This window comes from Megascapheus bottae, chromosome 3, assembly GCF_031878675.1.
Source record: "Megascapheus bottae isolate mThoBot1 chromosome 3, mThoBot2.hap1, whole genome shotgun sequence".
Classification (NCBI taxonomy): domain Eukaryota; kingdom Metazoa; phylum Chordata; class Mammalia; order Rodentia; family Geomyidae; genus Megascapheus; species Megascapheus bottae.
In genome coordinates this window covers 59,496,772-59,516,699 of record NC_143511.1, presented here as the reverse complement: position 1 = coordinate 59,516,699, position 19,928 = coordinate 59,496,772, and the positions used below count along the sequence as shown (strand labels likewise).

At 47.9% G+C, this 19,928-nt stretch overlaps 2 protein-coding genes across 4 annotated transcripts; both read left to right on the top strand.

The window, feature by feature from the left end:
* Positions 1-1,232: 1,232 nt before the first annotated feature.
* On the top strand, positions 1,233-6,507 carry Stoml2 (stomatin like 2). Its single transcript, XM_090330190.1, has 10 exons — positions 1,233-1,376; positions 1,609-1,746; positions 2,217-2,316; positions 2,451-2,509; positions 2,599-2,700; positions 3,385-3,519; positions 3,656-3,800; positions 3,900-3,979; positions 4,204-4,332; positions 6,232-6,507. The coding sequence occupies exons 1-10, from the start codon at positions 1,332-1,334 to the stop codon at positions 6,361-6,363; spliced, it is 1,065 nt and encodes a 354-aa protein (XP_090186316.1). The 5' UTR covers positions 1,233-1,331; the 3' UTR covers positions 6,364-6,507.
* A 2,095-nt stretch (positions 6,508-8,602) lies between these two features.
* Pigo (phosphatidylinositol glycan anchor biosynthesis class O) lies at positions 8,603-17,496 on the top strand. Of its 3 annotated transcripts, XM_090330189.1 has the most exons (12): positions 8,604-8,685; positions 9,363-9,874; positions 10,582-10,725; positions 10,923-11,046; positions 12,138-12,297; positions 12,710-12,889; positions 13,103-13,343; positions 14,541-14,630; positions 15,117-15,323; positions 15,509-15,720; positions 15,825-15,895; positions 16,043-17,496. In XM_090330189.1, exons 1-12 carry the CDS (start codon positions 8,636-8,638, stop codon positions 16,170-16,172), a joined length of 2,121 nt encoding a protein of 706 aa, XP_090186315.1. In that variant the 5' UTR covers positions 8,604-8,635; the 3' UTR covers positions 16,173-17,496. The 3 variants fall into 3 exon arrangements, with proteins under 3 accessions (XP_090186313.1, XP_090186315.1, XP_090186314.1); XM_090330187.1 differs by having other exon boundaries at positions 8,603-8,685; positions 13,103-14,630; XM_090330188.1 differs by lacking the exon at positions 8,604-8,685 and adding an exon at positions 8,695-8,816 and having other exon boundaries at positions 13,103-14,630.
* The last annotated feature ends 2,432 nt before the right edge of the window (positions 17,497-19,928 follow it).

Sequence of the window (19,928 nt, the reverse complement as noted above, 5' to 3'; positions counted from 1 at the left end):
TCCCATTCTTCACTCCAGATTCTGGCCCAGCCTCAGCTCTTAAGTCCTGAGGCCCTGGCTGAGGGGAACAAGCATTTGCTGAAACTTGAAGGAAAAACAGAAACAAAAACAGGAAAAATTGTAACTGGTACATTTTTTAAGAAAAAATAGAATAAATTGTTTGGAAACTTGAACTAAATTCTTTTTTTTTCTTTTCTGTTGGAGACAGGATGTGGAGGAGGGTGGAGGGTGTAACTAGAGTTAGAACCTAGCTTTTTTCCAAAGAAGAGTAACCTGCCCTGAGCCCCTCAGAGGCATAGGATAGATCCTATGCTCTTGTGCTTTTCATATAACAAGGTTGTTGGCGATAGTGGGTAAAGATGGATTCTTTTTTTTTTTTTTTTTTTGCCAGTTCTGGGCTTGGGCTCAGGGTCTGAGCACTGTCCTTGGACTTTCTCAAGGCTAGAGCTCTACCATTTGAGCCACAGCACGATTTCTGGCTTTTTGCTATGTATGTGGTACCAAGGAATCGAACCCAGGTCTTCATGCATGCTAGGCAAGCACTCTACCACTAGGCCAAACTCCCGGCCCAAGATCGATTCTTATACTGGTTCTGTTGATAATGTTAGCCTCACAGAACTTGTATGCTCTCATATGTAAAAGAAGGGTTATGACACATATGATTATAGGTGTAAGATGACATACCCCAGACAAAGTTGAAGGTAAAGTCTGTTTAATTCTGAAGGGACAAGGCCTGACAGGCTGTGAAGGAAGTGGGAAAGCTGTTAGTGCCTTGGGAGAAAAGAAGAGGGGAAATGTTTGCCCAAACACCAAAGTTAGGTAGGCCCAGTTACCATGGCAATGTGAATGGGGTCAGTCCCCAGTGGGAGGGTTGGACACAACAGAAAGGGCTACCGGAGAATGTCACTATGGCACCCATGGCAACGAATCAGCTGCAATCCAAGGACACTACTGTGACCGATGGGTGCGATTGTGTGCTCTGGAGGGTAAATGGAGTCGCCAGTGGGGGTAAAGAACTGGATGGGAGGTGTTGCTGGGTCAGCTGCACGCGGGAAAGAGTGCTCCTGTTCGCCAGGGGGCCGGCGGTGTTGGGCTCAAACAGGGACGCCTGCAGCCCTGGGCGCTCTCTTCCGAGTCTGCGTTTCCAAGGGAACCAGTGGCCGCGCCGTCAGCCCGGCCCGGCGGATTGGGTCGGGGCGGGACGGGGGCAGGGACGGCGGAAGTACGTCGGGGGAGCGGAGCCGCGGGAGGAGAGGCTCGGGTCGGGGCTCGTAGAGCGGTCGCTCTGCTCCGCGTCTCGTTGGTTCCGGAGGTCGCTTCGCCCGTGGGAAATGCTGGCGCGCGCGGCGCGGGGCACTGGAGCCCTTCTGCTAAGGGTGAGAGCGAGGCAGTCTTCTACAGAGGGTCGGCACCGAGACCGCTCGGGGCCTCGGCTGGGGAGGGGGGGGGTTCCGACTTTGGGAAGAGGACGGGGGTCAGAGGTCATGGTCCCCACGTGAGTGGTTCCCGGAGGTCCCTGGAGGGTCGCGCGATTTGGGGAGATGGCTTCGGGAGACGGGTGGGGCGCGGGGCCGGTGGAGTCTCAGCCTGCGCTGACCTTCCCTTCAGGGCTCTGTGCAAGCTGCTCGCCGTGCTCCGCACCGCGCCTCCTCTGGATTGCCCCGAAACACCGTGGTGCTGTTTGTGCCGCAACAGGAGGCCTGGGTGGTGGAGCGCATGGGCCGATTCCATCGGATCCTGGAGCCTGTGAGAACCTCTTTTGCTCACTTCCGGCTAGAGCGAGGCCTAGTCCTTCACAGGGGGGCGGTGAGACATCTTTGGGGCCTGCCTGCCCCTTTGGCTCCTGACTCCCAGGATCACGAGGCCTAGCAGGGCTCTCTGTACCGACCATCATGTCTATCTTGCCACCTCTTCCTAAAACCCTAGCATCCTACTGGTTCTATTCTTGGTACTATCCACTGTCTCAGCCTCAACTGTTGGCTTAGAGGTGGTTTATTCGGCTGGCATTTGTCCCCTTGATTCCTTGGTTTCAGAGGTCTTTCATTCCTGTGCCCTTAGATTCTCTGCCAGTGACACTCCAGCCTTGTAAGAACATCTCTTGGAAAGGTCCTACTTTTCTGGGCATAATCTGTATGTGACTTCCCACCTAATCCAGGCCTAGCCTAAATTCCGACTCCACTCCCACTTTTCTGAGGACCTATGACTCCTCTTCCCAGGGCTTGAACATCCTCATCCCTGTGTTAGACCGGATCCGATACGTGCAGAGTCTCAAGGAAATTGTCATCAACGTACCTGAGCAGTCGGCTGTGACTCTTGGTGAGGGATACAGGGTGACATGGGTGCTCTGAGACCATTCCGATATAGTTGCTGTAGATCCAGAGCTTAGGAGAAAGAGCTGGTTGGGATCTGGAGGCCTGACCTCCTTTTCTTTACTGCTTCTGCTCCTGCAGACAATGTAACTCTGCAAATAGATGGAGTCCTTTACCTGCGCATTATGGACCCTTACAAGGTATCTGCTTCATGCTTTATGCAACCTTCTGAATTGCCCTTCTCACTAAATTCAACACACAAGCTTATACTATCCATGCTCCCTTCTAGGCAAGTTATGGTGTGGAAGACCCTGAGTATGCTGTCACTCAGCTAGCTCAGACAACCATGAGATCAGAACTTGGAAAACTTTCTCTGGATAAAGTTTTTCGGGTAAGTAGATTTGGACCTGGCACATGTCTTACACAGTCACATTTTCTAGGGGTGCAGTATCAGGCCCTTCTCCCTCCCCCATATCCTCTCCCTCATACTGGGGCTTGAACTCAGGGCCTGAGTTGTGTCCCTTAACTTTTTCACTCAAGGCTGGTACTCTACCACTTGAGCCACAGCCCTATTTAGCTTTTTGGTACTTAACTGGGGATAAGAGTATTACTGACTTGGTGCCCAGAGCGTGGCCTAGTGGTAGAGTGCTCACCAGGCATGCACAAAGCCCTGGGTTTGATTCCTTGGTACCACATACACACAGAAAATGCCAGAAGGGGTGCTTTGGCTCAAGTGGTAGAGTACTAGTGATGAGAAAGCCCAAAGATAGTGCCCAGGCCCTGAGTCCAAGCCCTGGGACTGGTAAAAACAAAAACAAAACAAGAAGAGAATATTACTGACTTTTCTTCCTCCTTGATCCATAGCTTCAGTTCTGATTTGGGGGTGGTTAAGTGGAGATAAGAATCTCATGGACTTTTCTGCCCAGGCTGATTTAGAACTACGATCTTCAAATCTCAGCCTCCTGAGTAGCTAGGAGCCCCGCGTGAGCCATCAGCATTGGGCTGCCAGGCTCTTCTTGACTTAGGCTCCTCACAGGTATATGGAAGCTATGGCTCTTACATCTCTCTTCTTTAGGAACGGGAGTCCCTGAATGCCAATATTGTGGATGCCATCAACCAGGCTGCTGACTGCTGGGGCATCCTTTGCCTACGTTATGAGATCAAGGATATCCATGTGCCACCACGGGTGAAAGAGTCCATGCAGATGCAGGTGGGGAAGAAGACTTCAGAGTACTCTGGTCCTAGGAGAACCTGGACTCCTTTCTCTATTGTGATAAGTATAGCTGTAGGTCTGTGTTAGAATTTCCCTTTGCTTCTTGATGATGATGGTTACTTGGGGCATGCAGGTGGAGGCAGAGCGGCGGAAACGGGCCACAGTTCTAGAGTCTGAAGGGACCCGTGAGTCAGCCATCAATGTGGCAGAAGGGAAGAAACAAGCCCAGATACTGGCCTCTGAAGCAGAAAAGGCTGAGCAAATAAACCAGGCAGCAGGTAAGCAGAGGAGAGAAGGTGAAAGAGGTTCAGGGAGGGCATGGGTAGGAATTTTGAGATACTTTGACTTCATGAGAGAAGCTGTCTCTTTTCTTCTAGGAGAAGCTAGCGCAGTCCTGGCCAAGGCCAAGGCTAAAGCTGAAGCTATTCGCATCTTGGCCGCAGCTCTGACTCAACAAGTGAGAGACCAAAGGAAGGGTGGGAATCTGGGGAAGGAATTGAAATTGAAATGAAAGTGGTTTCAGTGACTCTTGGGAGGAGTTCCTGCCACTACAGACTCCTTTGAGACATATTACATGAACTCTTTTATTGGGACTTGTATACCCCCTTTCTAGAAACCTGACCTTTTCCCCCCATCTTCCCTAAGTCTGTCATCTCTGAATTTATCCTTCTCTGGCTACAGAGTGGAGATGCAGCAGCTTCATTGACTGTGGCTGAGCAATATGTCAGTGCATTCTCCAAACTGGCCAAGGACTCCAACACTATTCTACTACCCTCCAATCCCAGCGATGTCACTAGTATGGTGGCTCAGGTTAGAGCTCTCTTCATAACATCATTACCAGGGACAGAGACCCCCTACTACCTACTATTAACATTGTAGGTGCTGGTCATGGGGTTTGAACTAAGGGCCTGGGTGCTGTCTCTGAGCTTCTTTTGCTCAAGGTTCATGCTCTACCATTTGAGCCACAGCTTGACTTCTGGATTTTTGGGGGGTAGTTTACTGAAAATAAGTGTCTCACAGACTTTACTGCCCAATCTGGCTTTGAACTGTGATCCTTAGATCAGCCTCCTGAGTAGCTTGGATTACAGGTATGAGCCACAGCACTCAGCTTGTAAAGTCTTTTAGAGAGTATTTCCTGTAAAATAGTTACCTCTAGGAATGAGAAAATTCCTTTTTTTTTTTTTGTTAGTCATGGGCCTTAAATTCTGGGCCTGGGTGTTGTCCCTGAGCTCTTTAGCTCAAGGTGTCCACTCTACCATGATGAGCTACAGTGCCATTCCCAGTTTTCTGGTTAATTGAAGATTATAGTCTCATGGACTTCTGTGCCAGGGCTTTGAACCACAATCCTTAGATCTCAGCCTCCTAAGTATCTAGGATTATAGGCGTTAGCCACCAGCACCTGGCTTATGAGACACTTTCATTTTCCCCTTGCAGATGAAACTTTTGTGGAGGAGGGGAACACTGAGAATTGAATTGAGGGCTTTGTGCATACCAGATAAACACTCTACCACTTGAGCCATGTGCCCAGCCAAAGAATGCTTTTGAATTAACTTCCTTTCTGCAGATAATTGCCAGTGTTTTGACTTACCCTATTCTGAGAGTTTGTAAGATTCCTAAAAGGCCAGGCACTGATGGCTGTATAATACCTATTTCAGGAGGTTAAGTTCTGTGGATCATGGGTCAAAGGCAGCCTGGACAGGAAAATCTATATAAGATTTTTGATCTCCATTTAATCACCAAAAAGCCAGAAGTGAAGCTGTAGCTCAAATAGTAGAGCTCCACTCTTTTTTTTTTTTGTGCTAATCCTGTGCTTGGGTTCAGGGCCTGAGCACTGTCCTTGGACTTTCTCAAGGCTAGCACTCTACCACTTGAGCCTCAGCACCATTTCCGGCTTTTTCTATGTATGTGGTACTGAGGAATCGAACCTGGGTCTTCCTGCATGCTAGGCAAGCACTCTACCACTAGGCCAAACTCCCGGCCCCGTAGAGCTCCACACTTGAAGGAAGATAGGTACCCAATGCCCAGTCCCTAAGATCAAGCCCCAGTATTAGCATGTGTACACATACACACACACACACACACAGGCACGCACGCACACACACCAAAGAGTTAGGAATAGTGGTGTACATCTGTAATCCCTTCCATACAGGTGGAAAAGTTAGGGAAAGGTTCAAGACCAGCCAAGGGAAAAGTTAAGTGAGATTATTGCAGAAACAAACTGGATATGGTGTTACATATCTGTAGTCCCAGGTAATCCAGAGCCCGAGGTAGGAGGGTTACCATCTGATGCCAGCCTTTTCAGAAGTGAAACTCGTACTGAAACAAACCAAAAACAAAAGGACTGGGAGTCACGGCTTAACTGTTCTGAATTCAGTCACCAGTGCCAGAAAGATAGAAAGAGAAATGAGAGAAAGAAACCAAGTTCAGGCCGGGAGCATAGCCTAGTGGTAGAATGCTTACTAATATACACAAAGTCCTGGGTTCGATTCCTAGATACCACATACACAAAAAAAGCTGGAAGTGGTATTGTGGCTCGGGTGGTAGAGCACTACCCTTGAAAACACCCAAAGACAGTGCTCAGGCCCAGAGTTCTAGCCCCAGGACTGGCAAGGGGGAAAAAAAAAAAGGCCAAGTTTTTTTTCCTTTTAGTCATAGAAAGAGCTATGCCTTCTGTCAGGTATTCTCATGCCTCTCTGTCCCTCTCCTCAGGCCATGGGTGTGTATGGAGCCCTCACCAAAGCCCCAGTGCCAGGGGTCCCAAACTCAGTCTCCAGCGGGAGTAGCAAGGTCCAGAGTACAGATGGAAGTCTTGAGGAATTGGATCGAGTCAAGCTGAGTTAATGGTGATGGCTTGGCCAGGAAGTCTGGGTACTGGGAAAGGTACTTCCAGATTCTGGTCTTAGCCTTCCTGCCAAGATTTTGGTTTTTATTTTTTTATTTGAACTTAATAATCATGTAATAAACTCCCCAATGGCAAACTAGAAACTGTCTTCTTTGATTGGGGAATGAAATTGGAAAAGTTATCTGAATTTTCCATGTATGTCCACTTTCAGTCCTGTCCTGTTAACACCTCTAATGCTGGTTCTTCCATGAGCAAAAATTAATTTCATGTAGTTAGTGAAACCATTCTTTTTCTCTATAAGAGAAACTGTGAGCCAGGCACTCTTGAGCCAGGTGGCTTGTGCCTGTAATCTTAGGAGGATGAAATCTGAGGATCCTGGTTCAAACCCAGCCCAGGAAAGTAGGTAAGATCTCTAACAAACAAACAAAAAGCTGTAAGTGGAGCTGAGGCGCAAGTGGTAGAGTGCCAGCTTTGAGCAAAAACGCTAAAGGACCATACCCAGGAGCTGAGATCAAGTCCCAGTATGAGCATTAAAAAAAAAAAAAAATTACAGTGTGAAAGGAATAAACGTCTACTGAACTGCCATCTTGGGAAGTGTAGCCTCCCTCCTGCTAAGTGTGGAGTTGTATGTCTGAGGGAGGTGTTTGGGGATTTTATATGGGAAAAGACTAGCCGTGAATAGTGATACTGCTGAGTGGTGTTTCTATTTTATTTTAGCTTTATTGGGTTCTGAACTCTAGACCACAGGTTTCTAGAAGGATGCTGTACTGCTAAACTAGCTTCTAAGTGCATTTTTCATTCCTTCAATTTGAGAATATTTAATAGTGTCTTATGTGTCAAGATCAGGGTTGGACACAGGTTATTAAAACAACTGAGAGCTGTGCTTGATGGTACATACCAGGAGTGAAACATATAACTTTTACTTTTTGAGGAAATGTCTTTTTTCTGGAATGGCTGTACCATTTTACAATCCCACCATCAGTGTATGAATGTTCCGGTTTCTATGTCCTTCCTAATCTTTTTTTAAATTAATTTTTTTTTTTTAATGTTGGATGCTAGGGACGGAACCTATAGACTTGAACCTCTATTCCTTGTATTTGCTAAGCAAGTGCTTTATCACTGAACTACTTCAGCACTCTCTCGCTCTCTCTCTGTCTGTGTCTCTGTCCGTCTGTTTGTCTTTCTGTCTGTCTGTCTCTCTCTCTCTCTCCCCTTTTTCCGTGGGGCTTGTTCTCTGGGCCTGGGCCCTGTCCCTGAGCTCTTCAACTCAAGGCTACCACCCTACCACTTGAGCCACAGTGCTACTTCCAGTTTTCTAGTGGTTAATTGGAGATAAGAGTCTCATGGTCTTCAGTGCCCAGGCTTGCTTTGAACTGCGATCCTCAGATCTCAGCTTCCTGAGTAGCTAGGATTACAAACAGGTGTGAGCCACCACATCTAGCCTTTTTTTTTTTTTTCCTACTGAGGCTTGAACTCCAGTATTTCCCTAATGGTCAATGATCTTGGGAATCTCCAATTTGTTGGCCATTTTTATATCTTTTCTTTTTTTTTTTAGAGAACTGCCAGATCCTTTACTAAACTGAATATTTAGGATTTTATTAGTTTAATAAAATATTCAACTAGATACTTTGAGATCAATAATGAAATCTATCATCAGCTAAGCAAAAGGATGAAGTAAGAATGATTTACTCTGGGACCTGGAGTTTGGCCTAGTGGTAGAGTGCTTGCCTAGCATGCACGAAGACCGGGGTTCGATTCCTCAGCCCCACATACATAGAAAAAAGCCAGAAGTGGTGCTGTGGCTCAAGTGGTAGAGCTCTGACTTTGAGAAAGCCCATGCAAGGACAATGCTCATGCCCTGAGCTGAAGCCCAGGACTGGCAAAAAAAAAAAGAACTATTTACCTATATTTACCTGTATTTTACAGATTGTAGTTTCAAATAATCACAGTGAGTGGGGGAAGAGCTAGGCTTCAAGCCCTGTAAATAGTTATTACCAAGAAGGACAGTAGTTCCCTCAACTCGATGATGATGATGATGATGATGATGATGATGAGTGCTAGAGATGGATCTCAGAGCCTAGGAAAGTGCTCCACCACTGAGATCCAGCCCTCAGTCTCTCCCTACATCTCTTCTGCTTAGGTTCTGGTCCTCAATCCTAAATTTAAAAAATAAACCTCCCATCCAATTTCCTTGGTGAACTTCCACCCAGGCACCGGCAGGTGGCGACGGGGCTCCCCGTAGGGCGCTCTCTCTCTGGTGCGCGCACCTCTATGGTGCCAGACCCCCGGCGCCGCCGCTGCACTTCCGGGCACGGATCCAGGTAGGCCAGGTCTCTGGAGAACTTCCGACTGCCCCCAATCTGAAGTGGGGGTGAGCTCCCCTGCCCCAGCTCGCTGCCAGAGGAGCCTTATACCGGGGCCCTAGAGCCCAGGCGCGGACTGGGTAGCCACGGTAAGAGGCAGATCGGCCTGGGCCACTGGGTCCCGGCGCGCCCTCCTGACTTTGGAGCCACGGTCCGGTCGCGCTGTTAGGCGAGGAGGTCGCGCCTCTGGCTTTCTGGTTCCCCGGAAGGCGGAGCGTGACTCCTCCCTTTCCCCGCGGTCACCACCAGGCGGCGCCGTTTGCTGGTCCGGATTCCTTTGGCGGCTGAGAGCCCTGACCACCTCCCACTCTTCTCCCTGGAGGGTTGGGATATGCCGGGGTCAAGGGCTGAGACCACCTGTTAAAGAGCAGTCTTACCACTTGCAATCACATTTTCCTTGTGGGCTATGGTTTGGTTCCCGGGAAAATTCGGTGCCCCACCCCAAGAGCCTGACTCAGTAGACTTAGGATGAACTCTGCAACAGCATTTTTAACAGGCTCAGGGTTACTACCTACAGACCTGTACCTCGGTGAGAGGGCTATAGGATTGGTTAGGAGGAGGTGATGCTGCTTGGGTGGTCAGGGTCCAGAATATGCTTTGCTTCACCATGATATTCCCTCTCCTGTCTCTACCAGGATGTGGAAGGTCTCCGTGCTGGCCTTCCTGGCCTGGGTTTGTTTCCTTTTCTACGCTGGCATTGCTCTCTTCACCAGTGGCTTCCTTCTCACACGTTTGGAGCTCACCAACCAAAGCAGCTGTCATGAACCCCCAGGCCCTGGGTCGCTGCCATTGGGAAGCCAGGGGAAGCCCGGGGCCTGCTGGATGTCTTCCCACTTCTCCAGGGTTGTGTTGGTGCTGATAGATGCATTAAGATTTGACTTTGCCCAACCTCAGCGCTCACATATGCCTGGGGAACCGCCTGTCTCCTTGCCCTTTCTGGGAAAATTGGGCTCCTTGCAGAAGATCCTGGAGATTCAGCCCTACCATGCCCGGCTGTACCAATCTCTAGTTGACCCTCCCACTACCACCATGCAGCGCCTCAAAGCCCTTACCACTGGCTCACTGCCTACCTTTATTGATGCTGGCAGTAACTTTGCCAGTCACGCCATAGTAGAAGACAATCTCATTAAGCAGCTCACCAGTGCAGGTCAGTATGGGCCTCAGGCATTCCTGGTTATTTATTTTCTTTAGAAGTCAGGGAGCTAGCTGGGCTTCAGTGGCTCATGCCGGTAATCCGAGCTACTCAGGAGGCTGGGATGAGGATCAAGATTCAAAGGCAGCCCAGGAACAAAAGGACCTGAGACTCTTATCTCCAAATAAACGCTGGAAACGGGAAGTGGGGCTTGATTTCGCTGGAAACGGGAAGTGGGGCTTGATTTAGGCGGACTGAGGAGGAGAAAGAGACCAATGCAAGGACTTGGGTGTAGGAACCTCACTTGGAGGGACAAAGACCTTTGACACTGGAGAAGTTTCTAATTTGCACAGAATGCTGGTTTTAATCTTGAGAAATTTTCAGTAAAGAGGTAAGGAAGAAATGAAGGGTCTTGGCCTATAAATGAAGAAAATAGAGGCCAGGCTTGTTCACTTACTAACTTGAAAAGAACAGGTTGTACCCATGAAAAATAGGCCAACAGAGATTAGAGCACTAACAGGTCATTTTGTAAGAACTGGAATGAGACATCTGGGTTTAATGTAGTTCAACAGAGAAAACCCTGATGGGAAATTTTAAGTTCCAGTGGAAAGGGAGTTACTATGCTTTAGAGTATATGGTTGGGCTTTCTGATGGGTCTTTAATAAAAGGTCTTCCCTACCCTGACTCCTGTTCAGACTCTGACCCCTATCTTGTCTCTGCAGGAAAGCGTATAGTTTTCATGGGAGATGATACCTGGAAAGACCTTTTCCCTGGAGCTTTTTCCCAAGCTTTCTTCTTTTCATCCTTCAATGTTAGAGACCTACACACAGTGGACAATGGCATCCTAGAACACCTTTATCCCACCAGTGAGCATGGGGCTAAAGGCACTTAAATGCTGAGTAAGGCTGGGACTGGGAAAAGCTGCTTTTGTCTAAAGATCCCGGGCCTCTTGAGGGGGTAACAGGATGGGGTTGTATTCCTGGTGGTGGAGGGCTGTCCAGAGCTCGGCTGGGACTGAAGAATGGCCCTTAGTCTCCTGTGCTTGATGTTCTCCCCTTCCCAGTGGACAGTGGTGAATGGGACGTGCTGATCGCTCACTTCCTGGGTGTGGATCATTGTGGCCACAAGCATGGCCCTCACCACCCTGAAATGGCCAAGAAACTTAGCCAGATGGACCAGGTGATCCAGTGAGTGTGGGGTATTGGTTGGGGAATGAATTTGTGTTTGAGAATCTTGTGATGTTTTGTCCCAGAAGGAAAAGTCTTTATTTTGAGACTCTCCTGTCTGAATTTTATCTTCTCCACTCCTTTTTCTTTTCTTTTCTTTTTTTTTTTTTGCCAGTCCTGGGCTTGAACTCAGGGCCTGAGCACTGCCCTTGGACTCTCTCAAGGCTAGAGCTCTACCACTTGAGCCTCATCACCATTTCCAGCTTTTTTTCTATGTATGTGGTACTGAGGAATCGAACCCGGGTCTTCGTGCATGCTAGGCAAGCATTCTATCACTGGGCCAAACTCCTGACCCTCCACTCCTTTTTCTGAAGTTAGGAGCAGGCTCAGGCCCTGAGTTCAAGGCCCAAGACTGGCCAAAAAAAATAATAATAAATTAATTAAAAAATAAATAAAGTTAGGGGCATTATCCATGTTGAATAACACAGTGTGTAGCTTTGGGCAACAGGGTTATGATGAAAGAGATGTCTTTTTGCCAGAGGTCTAGGCCCTATTAGTAAAAGTCATAGCTGGGGATAAATGGGCCTCTGAGAAGAATTTTTTCTTTTTTCTTTTTTTGGGTGCTGCAGCTTGAACTCAAGGCCTGAGCACTGTATTCTCTCTCTCTCTCTCTCTTTTTCTTTCTCTCTCTCTGTCTCTCTGTCTCTCTCTCTGTCTCTCTCTCTGTCTCTGTCTCTGTCTCTCTCTCTCTCTCTCTCTCTCTCTCTCTCTCTCTCTTTCCCTCTCCCGCTGGCTTTGAACTGTAGTCCTCAGATCTCTGCCTCTTGAGTAGCTAGGATTATGGGCATGAGGCACCAGTGGCTGGCTTGAGAAGATTTTTTTTTTTTTTTTTTTGGCCAGTCCTGGGCCTTGAACTCAGCCTGAGCACTGTCCTTGGGCTTTCTCAAGGCTAAAGTCACAGCACTACTTCCAGCTTTTTTCTACGTATGTGGTTTCAAGGAATCAAATCCGGGTTTTCATGCGTGCTAGGCAAGCAATCTACCACTAGGCCAAACTCCCGGCTTCAAGAAGAATCTTTATGCCTATCCTCTGTCATATCTCTTGACCCTCAGGGGACTTGTGGAGCGTCTAGAGAATGACACACTGCTGGTCGTGGCTGGGGACCACGGGATGACCATGAATGGTGACCATGGAGGAGACAGTGATCTGGAGGTCTCAGCTGCACTCTTTTTATACAGCCCCACAGCCCTCTTTCCCAGCACCCCACCAGAGGTAAGAACTGGATTGTACTCTTCTGGCCTCCTTGTATAGAGTCCCCATGGTGATTAGAGCATCCTCATGATCCCTGTATTTTAGGCTCTTACAATCATAATCTGGGTATTCCCTTCTCATTTCTACCTAGGCCCTGTGTTTTCTTTTTTTTTTTTTTTTTTGCCAGTCCTGGGCTTGAGCTCAGGGCCTGAGCACTGTCCTTGGACTTTCTCAAGGCTAGAGCTCTACCACTTGAGCCTCAGCACCACTTCCAGCTTTTTTCTATGTATGTGGTACCAAGGAATCAAACCCAGGTCTTCATGCATGCTAGGCAAGCACTCTACCACTAGGCCAAACTCCCAGCCCTGGCCCTATGTTTTCTATCCCAAATACTGACTTCAACTTTGAGATGAACCCTGTTCTATCCCTCTAGGAGCCAGAGGTGATTCCTCAAATCAGCCTTGTGCCCACACTGGCCCTGCTTCTAGGCATACCCATTCCATTTGGGAACATTGGAGAGGTGTTGGCTGAGCTCTTCTCAGGTGGCAAGGACTCACAGCCTTATGCCTCTGCTCTAGCCCAGGCCTCAGCTCTGTATCTCAATGCCCAGCAGGTAAGTGAGGGTATGAGGCTTCTGTGTGATCAGAGCATAATAACCACCATTGTCTTTTGCCTAGTCTTCATCTCACCTTGCAGAGCCATGCTCCTCTTCCATTATCCTTTCCTTTCCCCATTCTGGACAGAATTTGAAATACCTTTGCTAATATCTATGCTTGCCTTTGCCCTGATTTCTATCTCTGACTTGTGTCTCTTGATCTTTTGCCAGGTATCCCGATTTCTTAGTGCCTACTCAGCTGCTACTCAGGACCTCCAAGTTAAGCAGCTTCATGAGCTGCAGAATCTCTTTGTCAAGGCATCTACTGACTACCATCGACTTCTGCAGAGTCCCCGAGGGGCTGAGATAGAACTACAGACTGTGATTGCTGAGCTGCAGCAGTTTCTACGTGGAGCTCGGGCCATGTGCATTGAGTCTTGGGCCCGTTTCTCTCTGGTCCGCATGGCAGGAGGTGCTGCTATCTTGGCTGCTTCCTGCTTTCTCTGCCTGCTTGCATCCCAGTGGGCAAAGTCCCCAGGATTTCCCTTCCGCCCTCTACTACTGACACCCATAGCCTTGGGCCTCACTGGGGCCATACTATATGTGGGACTCGTGACAGTTACTGGGATGAAGCTAGATTCAGTGGTTCTAGGGGCTGTGGCTGCAGCAGGCTCACTCCTTCATTTTCTGTGGAAAAGCTGGACTGGCTGGGGATCTAAGAGGCCTGTGACAACTCTACTTCCCATTCCTGGGCCTGTCTTGTTAATCCTACTCATTCGCTTGGCTGCCTTTTTCTCTGATAGTTTTGTTGTAGCTGAAGCCAGGGCTACCCCCTTCCTTCTGGGCTCATTCATCTTATTCCTAGTTGCCCAGCTTCACTGGGAAGGCCAGCTGCTGCCACCTAAGCTGCTCACAACATCCCGCCTTAACTCCTCTGCTCAAACAGGGCCCCCACGGCACACTGGCACCTATGTCCTGTGGCTTGGAGTTGGGTTGCTTTTATGTACCAGACTAGCTGGGCTTTTCCATCGCTGCCCTGAAGAGACACCTGCTTGCCACTCTTCTCCCTGGCTGAGTCCTCTGGCATCCGTGGTGGGTGGTCAAGCCAAGAACTTGTGGTATGGAGCTTGTGTGGGGTCACTGGTGACCCTGTTATTTGCTGTGCGTCTGTGGCTTCGCCAGTATGGTAACCTCAAGAGCCCTGAGCCCTCTGTGCTCTTTGTGCGCTGGGGGCTTCCTCTCATGGCTCTAGGCACCGCTGCCTACTGGGCACTGGCATCTGGGGCGGATGAGGCACCACCACATCTCCGGACCCTGGTTGCTGGGGCGTCCGTTGTGCTGCCGCGGGCTGTGGTGGGGCTGGCTGCTTCAGGGCTCACGCTGCTGCTCTGGAGGCCTGTGGCAGTGCTGGTGAAGGCTGGGGTCAATGCCTCAAGGACCAGGACTGTCCTCACTCCCTTCTCAGGACCCCCTACTTCTCAGGCTGACCTGGATTACGTGGTCCCTCAAATCTACCGATACATGCAGGAGGAGTTCCGGGGCCGGCTAGAAAGGACCAAATCTCAGGGTCCTTTGACTGTGGCTGCTTATCAGTTGGGGAGTGTCTACTCCGCTGCTGTGGTCACAGCCCTCACCCTGTTGACCTTCCCACTTCTGCTGTTGCATGCAGAACGCATCAGCCTTGTGTTCCTGCTTCTGTTTCTGCAGAGCTTCCTTCTCCTGCACCTACTTGCTGCTGGGATTCCCATCACCACTACTGGTAAATACATGTCTCAGCCCTTATTGACCTGAGGACAGCAGAGTTCAGCTCCCTTTTTTCAGGGAAGTGTTGCTTCCTGTATTTCTTACCTTGGTCTCACAACTGGAAAAGGTCTGCTTGATGACCTTTATCTACCATCACCAAACTATCTCTCAAGCTATCAGTTCTGGAGGGAGAAGATAAGAAGTCCTTTAGACTCAGTTCTTGTGGAAGTGTTGCATCTCTGGAGCACATTTTCTGATGTTCTAGGAATATAAGTGGCTAATTACGAAAATATAGCATAAGGAGTTGTGTGTATAAGAGAAGGTTAAACCTGAGGTGGTGGGTTTCAGATTAGAATGACAGGGCTTTGTGCAACAAGGAAACGGAGTACTGACAAGGAAGTAGGATGGTGGGCATGTGTGTGTTTAAGGAATCTATGATTGTGGAGCAGTAGGCTTGGATTAGCAATGAGATGTGATTGTAAAGACTTCTCTTTTCCTCCAGGTCCTTTCACTGTGCCATGGAAGGCAGTTTCCGCTTGGGCCCTCCTGGCCACCCAGACCTTCTATTCCACAGGCCACCAACCCGTCTTTCCAGCCATTCATTGGCATGCGGCCTTTGTAGGGTTCCCAGAAGGTCATGGGTCCTCGACGTGGCTGCCTGCTTTGCTGGTGGGCACCAACACCTTTGCCTCCCACCTCCTCTTTGCAGGTACTTCCTTTTTTTCCATTGGTTTTTCTAGCTTTTGTGTAAAGAGAAAAGTCCTGGATTTGGGTGGTTTTGTTGGCTCCTTGCCATCCTTTGGCCAAAGCTAATGGAAGCCTCAGCCCATTGGAGTTGCTGGGACTGGAATGGACTTTCCTCCATTGATATATCCCTGTCCTCCCCTGAGACAGTAGGTTGCCCCCTGCTCTTGCTCTGGCCCTTCCTGTGTGAGGGTCAAGGACCAAAGAAGAGGCGGCAGTCTCCAGGGAATGCAATTGAGGCCAGAATCAGGTGTGAAGAGGAAGAGCCACGGATGGAGATGCGTCTCCGGGAAGCGCCTCACCACTTCCACGCCGCGCTGCTGCAGCTGGGCCTCAAATACCTGTTTGTCCTTGGTATTCAGGTGAATGGAGGGTACAGATCCTAAAAGTACTGAGCTTTTCTCGTTTTTCACTTTCTTTTTGTCCTACTTCCTAAATAATTCTGCCTTTTCTTCTCTTCCCTTAGATTCTGGCCTGTGCCTCGGCAGCCTTCATCCTCCGCAGGCATCTCATGGTCTGGAAGGTGTTTGCTCCCAAGTGAGTAGTTTTGCTTGAGAAGGACTGGTGGTGGAGAGGGAGGGGCCTTGAGCACAGCATAGACATTCAGAAACAAGTTTTGCTTCTGTTAGGGAAAAGCCCAAGGCCTACAGTTAGCCCTCTGAAGTACCCTACCTTTCTTTGCAGGTTCATTTTTGAGGCCATAGGCTTCATTGTGAGCAGCGTGGGACTCTTACTGGGCATAGCTTTGGTGATGCGAGTGGATGGTGCTGTGAGCTCCTGGTTCAGAAAACTAGTTTTGGCCCAGCAGAGGTAGCCCAGGTTGTGGACACTGGCACCTGGCTGTGGAGAGATTGGGAAAATAATCTAGCTTTGCCTATATAGGTGCTGGATGATCCACCAGGGAGTCTCAGGCACATCTCTTAGCATCAGGCAGCCAGGGGCTTCTGGCTCTGGGACTTCATTATTCTATAATGAGAAGCACAGTGGAGCCTGTTCCCTAAGTTTGGATTTGGATACATCTGACAAACAACATGGGTGGTTTTCAAAGTGGAATAAAATAATGATGTAAATATGTGTGTCTGATGGGCTGGGAATATGGCTTAGTAGTAGATTGCTTGCCTAGCATTCATGAAGCCCTGGGTTTGATTTCTTAGTACCACATAAACAGAAAGAGCCAGAAGTGGGTCTGTGACTCAAGTGATAGAGTGCTAGCCTTGAGCACATAGAGGCCCAGGGACAAAGCCCAGAACCTGAGTTCTAGCCCGGGGCGGGGAGGCGAGGTGCAGGGAGTGTGTGTCTGAGATGTCGGAGGGTTTCCAGTGTTCCTAAAAGGGCCGAGAAGCAGGTGAGTATCCTACCAGAGATTGGAATAGACTCAAGTGCTGGGATTACAGGCATATGCTACTACTGGAAAATGTTTACTATTTCAAAGTATATGTATGATCTATTGTCCCTTAGTGCTCTCATAACCTTGTGCAGCCATCACAATGGTCAATTCTGGGATATTTCCATCTCCAAAAGAAATCCTATACCCCCAAACATTCACATTTTTCTCCTACCCCTGCTAACACCCATCTGCTTTCTGTCTCTTTATCTTTATTCTCAGTATTTTATAATAGATGAGATCATGAAGAATTGGGGTCATAACTCAAGCTCCTGAGTTCAATCTCTAGTGCCACAAAAAGAAAAAAAAATCATTTAATATGTGTCCTTTTCTTGTGTGGCTTCTTTCACTAAGTAATGTTTCAAACATCATGTTGCAGCTGGGTGCTGATAGTGCAGCCTATAATCCTAGCTACTCAGGAGGCTGAGATCTGATTGCATTTGAAACCAGTACTGACTGACAGTAAAGTCTGTGAGACTCTTATCTCCAATTAACTAAAAACTGGAAGTGGTCCTGTGGCTCAGGTAAAGCACCAGCTTGGAGCAAAAAAGCTCAGGGAGAGTGCATAGGCTCTAAGGTCAAACCCCACTACTGATGCCGACCTCCCCCTCAAAATCATGCTGCAGTATTATTAACTTTATTCCTTTTCATGGCCAAGTAAAACTCAGTTGCTTAGATCTACATTTTATTTCTCTACCTATTAATAGACATTAGGGTTTTCATATTTTGGTTGTGAGCATTCTCTCTCTCTCTCTCTCTCTCTCTCTATATATATATATATATATTATATATACATACATATATATATATATATTTTTTTTTTTTTTTTTTGCCAGTCTTGGGCTTGAGCTCAGGGTCTGAGCAGTGTCCTTGGGCTTTCTCAAAGCTAGAGCTCTACCACTTGAGCCACTGCACTACTTCTGGCTTTCTCGATATATGTGGTACCAAGGAATGGATGTGAGCAATATCATGAACATTCATGTGTCTTTTTCCTTTTTCTTTTTAATATATATGTTAGTACTGGGCTTGAATTCAGGGCATCATCCTCTCACTTAGCTTTTTTACACAAGGCTGAAGTTCTGCAACTTCAGCCACACCTCCACTTCCAGATTTTTGCTGGAGGTAAGAGTTTCTTGGACTGTTTTGCCTTAACTATTTCAAATCTGGATTCTCAGCCCTCAGCTCCTAAATAACTAGGATATAGGTATGAGTGGCTGGTGCATAAGACTCTAGACTGGAGGATAGGAGAGAGTAAATACCCATTTCTCTTAGGTAATACCTAATGGTTTATTTTTAGAATTTCTGGGTTATTTAGTAACTAATATTTAAAAGAGCTGCCAGATTGTGTTCAAGTTGCTCACCAATTCACATTCCTCCCAGCACTGTATATGGGATCTGATTTCTCTGTACCCATGTCCATACTTCTTGTCTGTCTTTGACTTGAATAGCTTAGTAGATTTGAAGTAATATCTTGTTGCAGTTTTAATTTGTGTTTCCCTGAGGACTAATGATATTGAAGATCGTATCTTGTGCTTATTAGAGTAGTGTCCATTCAGATCCTCAACATCTGTATGTATGTTTTGGGGGTTTTTTTGGTTGGTTGAACTCAAGGCCTGAGTGTTGCTCCTGCGCCTCTTGTACTCAAGGCTAATGTTCTACCACTTGAGCCATAGCTACACTTTCAGTTTTTGAGTGGTTAAATGGAGTTAAGAGTCTCTCAGGGACTTTTCTGCCCAGGCTGGCTTCAAACTAACATCCTCAGATCTCAGCCTCCTGAGTAGTTGGAATAACAAGTGTGAGTCACCTGCACCTGACTCTGTTTTTATTTTATTTTTTTTTTGCCAGTCCTGGGGCTTTACCTCAAGGCTACCATGCCTGGCGCACTTCTGGCTTTTTCTGTGTATGGGGTACCAAGGAATCAAGCCAGGGTCTACGTGCATGCTAGGCAAGCACTCATACCACTAGGCCAAACTCCCGGTCATCTGGCTCTGGTTCTTTTTTTTTTTTTTTTTTTTGCCAGTCCTGGAGCTTGAACTCAGGGCTTGGGCACTGTCCTTGTGTTGGGAGCCAGAGTAGAATCAAATTGTACCTTGATTTGCATCAGACCATAGCTTTATTGTCCTATTGTTTTATGGCCTTATTCTGTTTAAATTACCTGAGATTTACCATATGAATGTAACAGTTGGAAGTTCCCTGGTTTCAAGAAGGGAGAAGCTGGAGTTAAATAAACGAGGCAGTCTTTACTTGGGCTGCAGACATCCCGGACCCAGTGTGTCTGTCTCTCTTCTATTTTTTCCTAGTCCTTGCCCCCTATTTCAGGAACCCCAGTCTGCCAACCCTGGTTTGCTGCCGGCTGGCCCCGGCATCCTTGGACACTTTTTGCGCAAGGCTAGCACTTTACCACTTGAACCAAAGCGCCACTTCTGGCTTTTTCTGTTTGTGGTACCAAGGAATTGAACCCAGGGCTCTGTGCATGCTAGGTGAGCATGCTACCGTTAGGCCACACTCCTGGCCCTTGCTCTATTTTTTTTTTTCCAGCAATTCAAGGCTTGAGCCCAGGGCCTGAGTATTGTCCTTGGGCTTTCTCAAGGCTAGAGCCCTACCACTTGAGCCACAGCACCACTTCCTGCTTTTATATATATACTTATGGTACTGAGGAATCAAACCTGAGTCTTAATGCACTCTACCACTGGCCAAACTCCAGGCCCCATCCCTTTTTTTTTTTGTCAGTCCTGCGGCTTGAACTCAGGACCTGCGCACTGTCCTTGGGCATTCCTCAATGCTACTGCTCTATCACTTGAGCCACAGCACCACTTCTGGCTTTTTCTGTGTATGTGGTACCAAGGAATCAAACCCAGGTCTTTGTGCATGCTAGGCGAGCACTCTACTACTAGACTGCCCCCGCCTCTTTTTTTTTTGTGCCAGTCCTAGTGTTTGAATTCAGGACCTGAGCACTTTCTTTGGGCTTTCTTAAGGCTAGAGCTCCACCAGCTGGCCAAACTCCTGCCTCTCTGGCTCTATTTTTTGTTTTGAGGTAAGGTCTTCCTATATATCCCAGGCTGACCTCAAATTCACTATCCTACCTCAGCTTCTTGAATACTAGAGTTACAACTGTGTGCCACTATATTCATTCCCCTGCCCTTTTAAAATTGGGTTATTCTTTTTAAATTACTGAGTTGTAAGCCT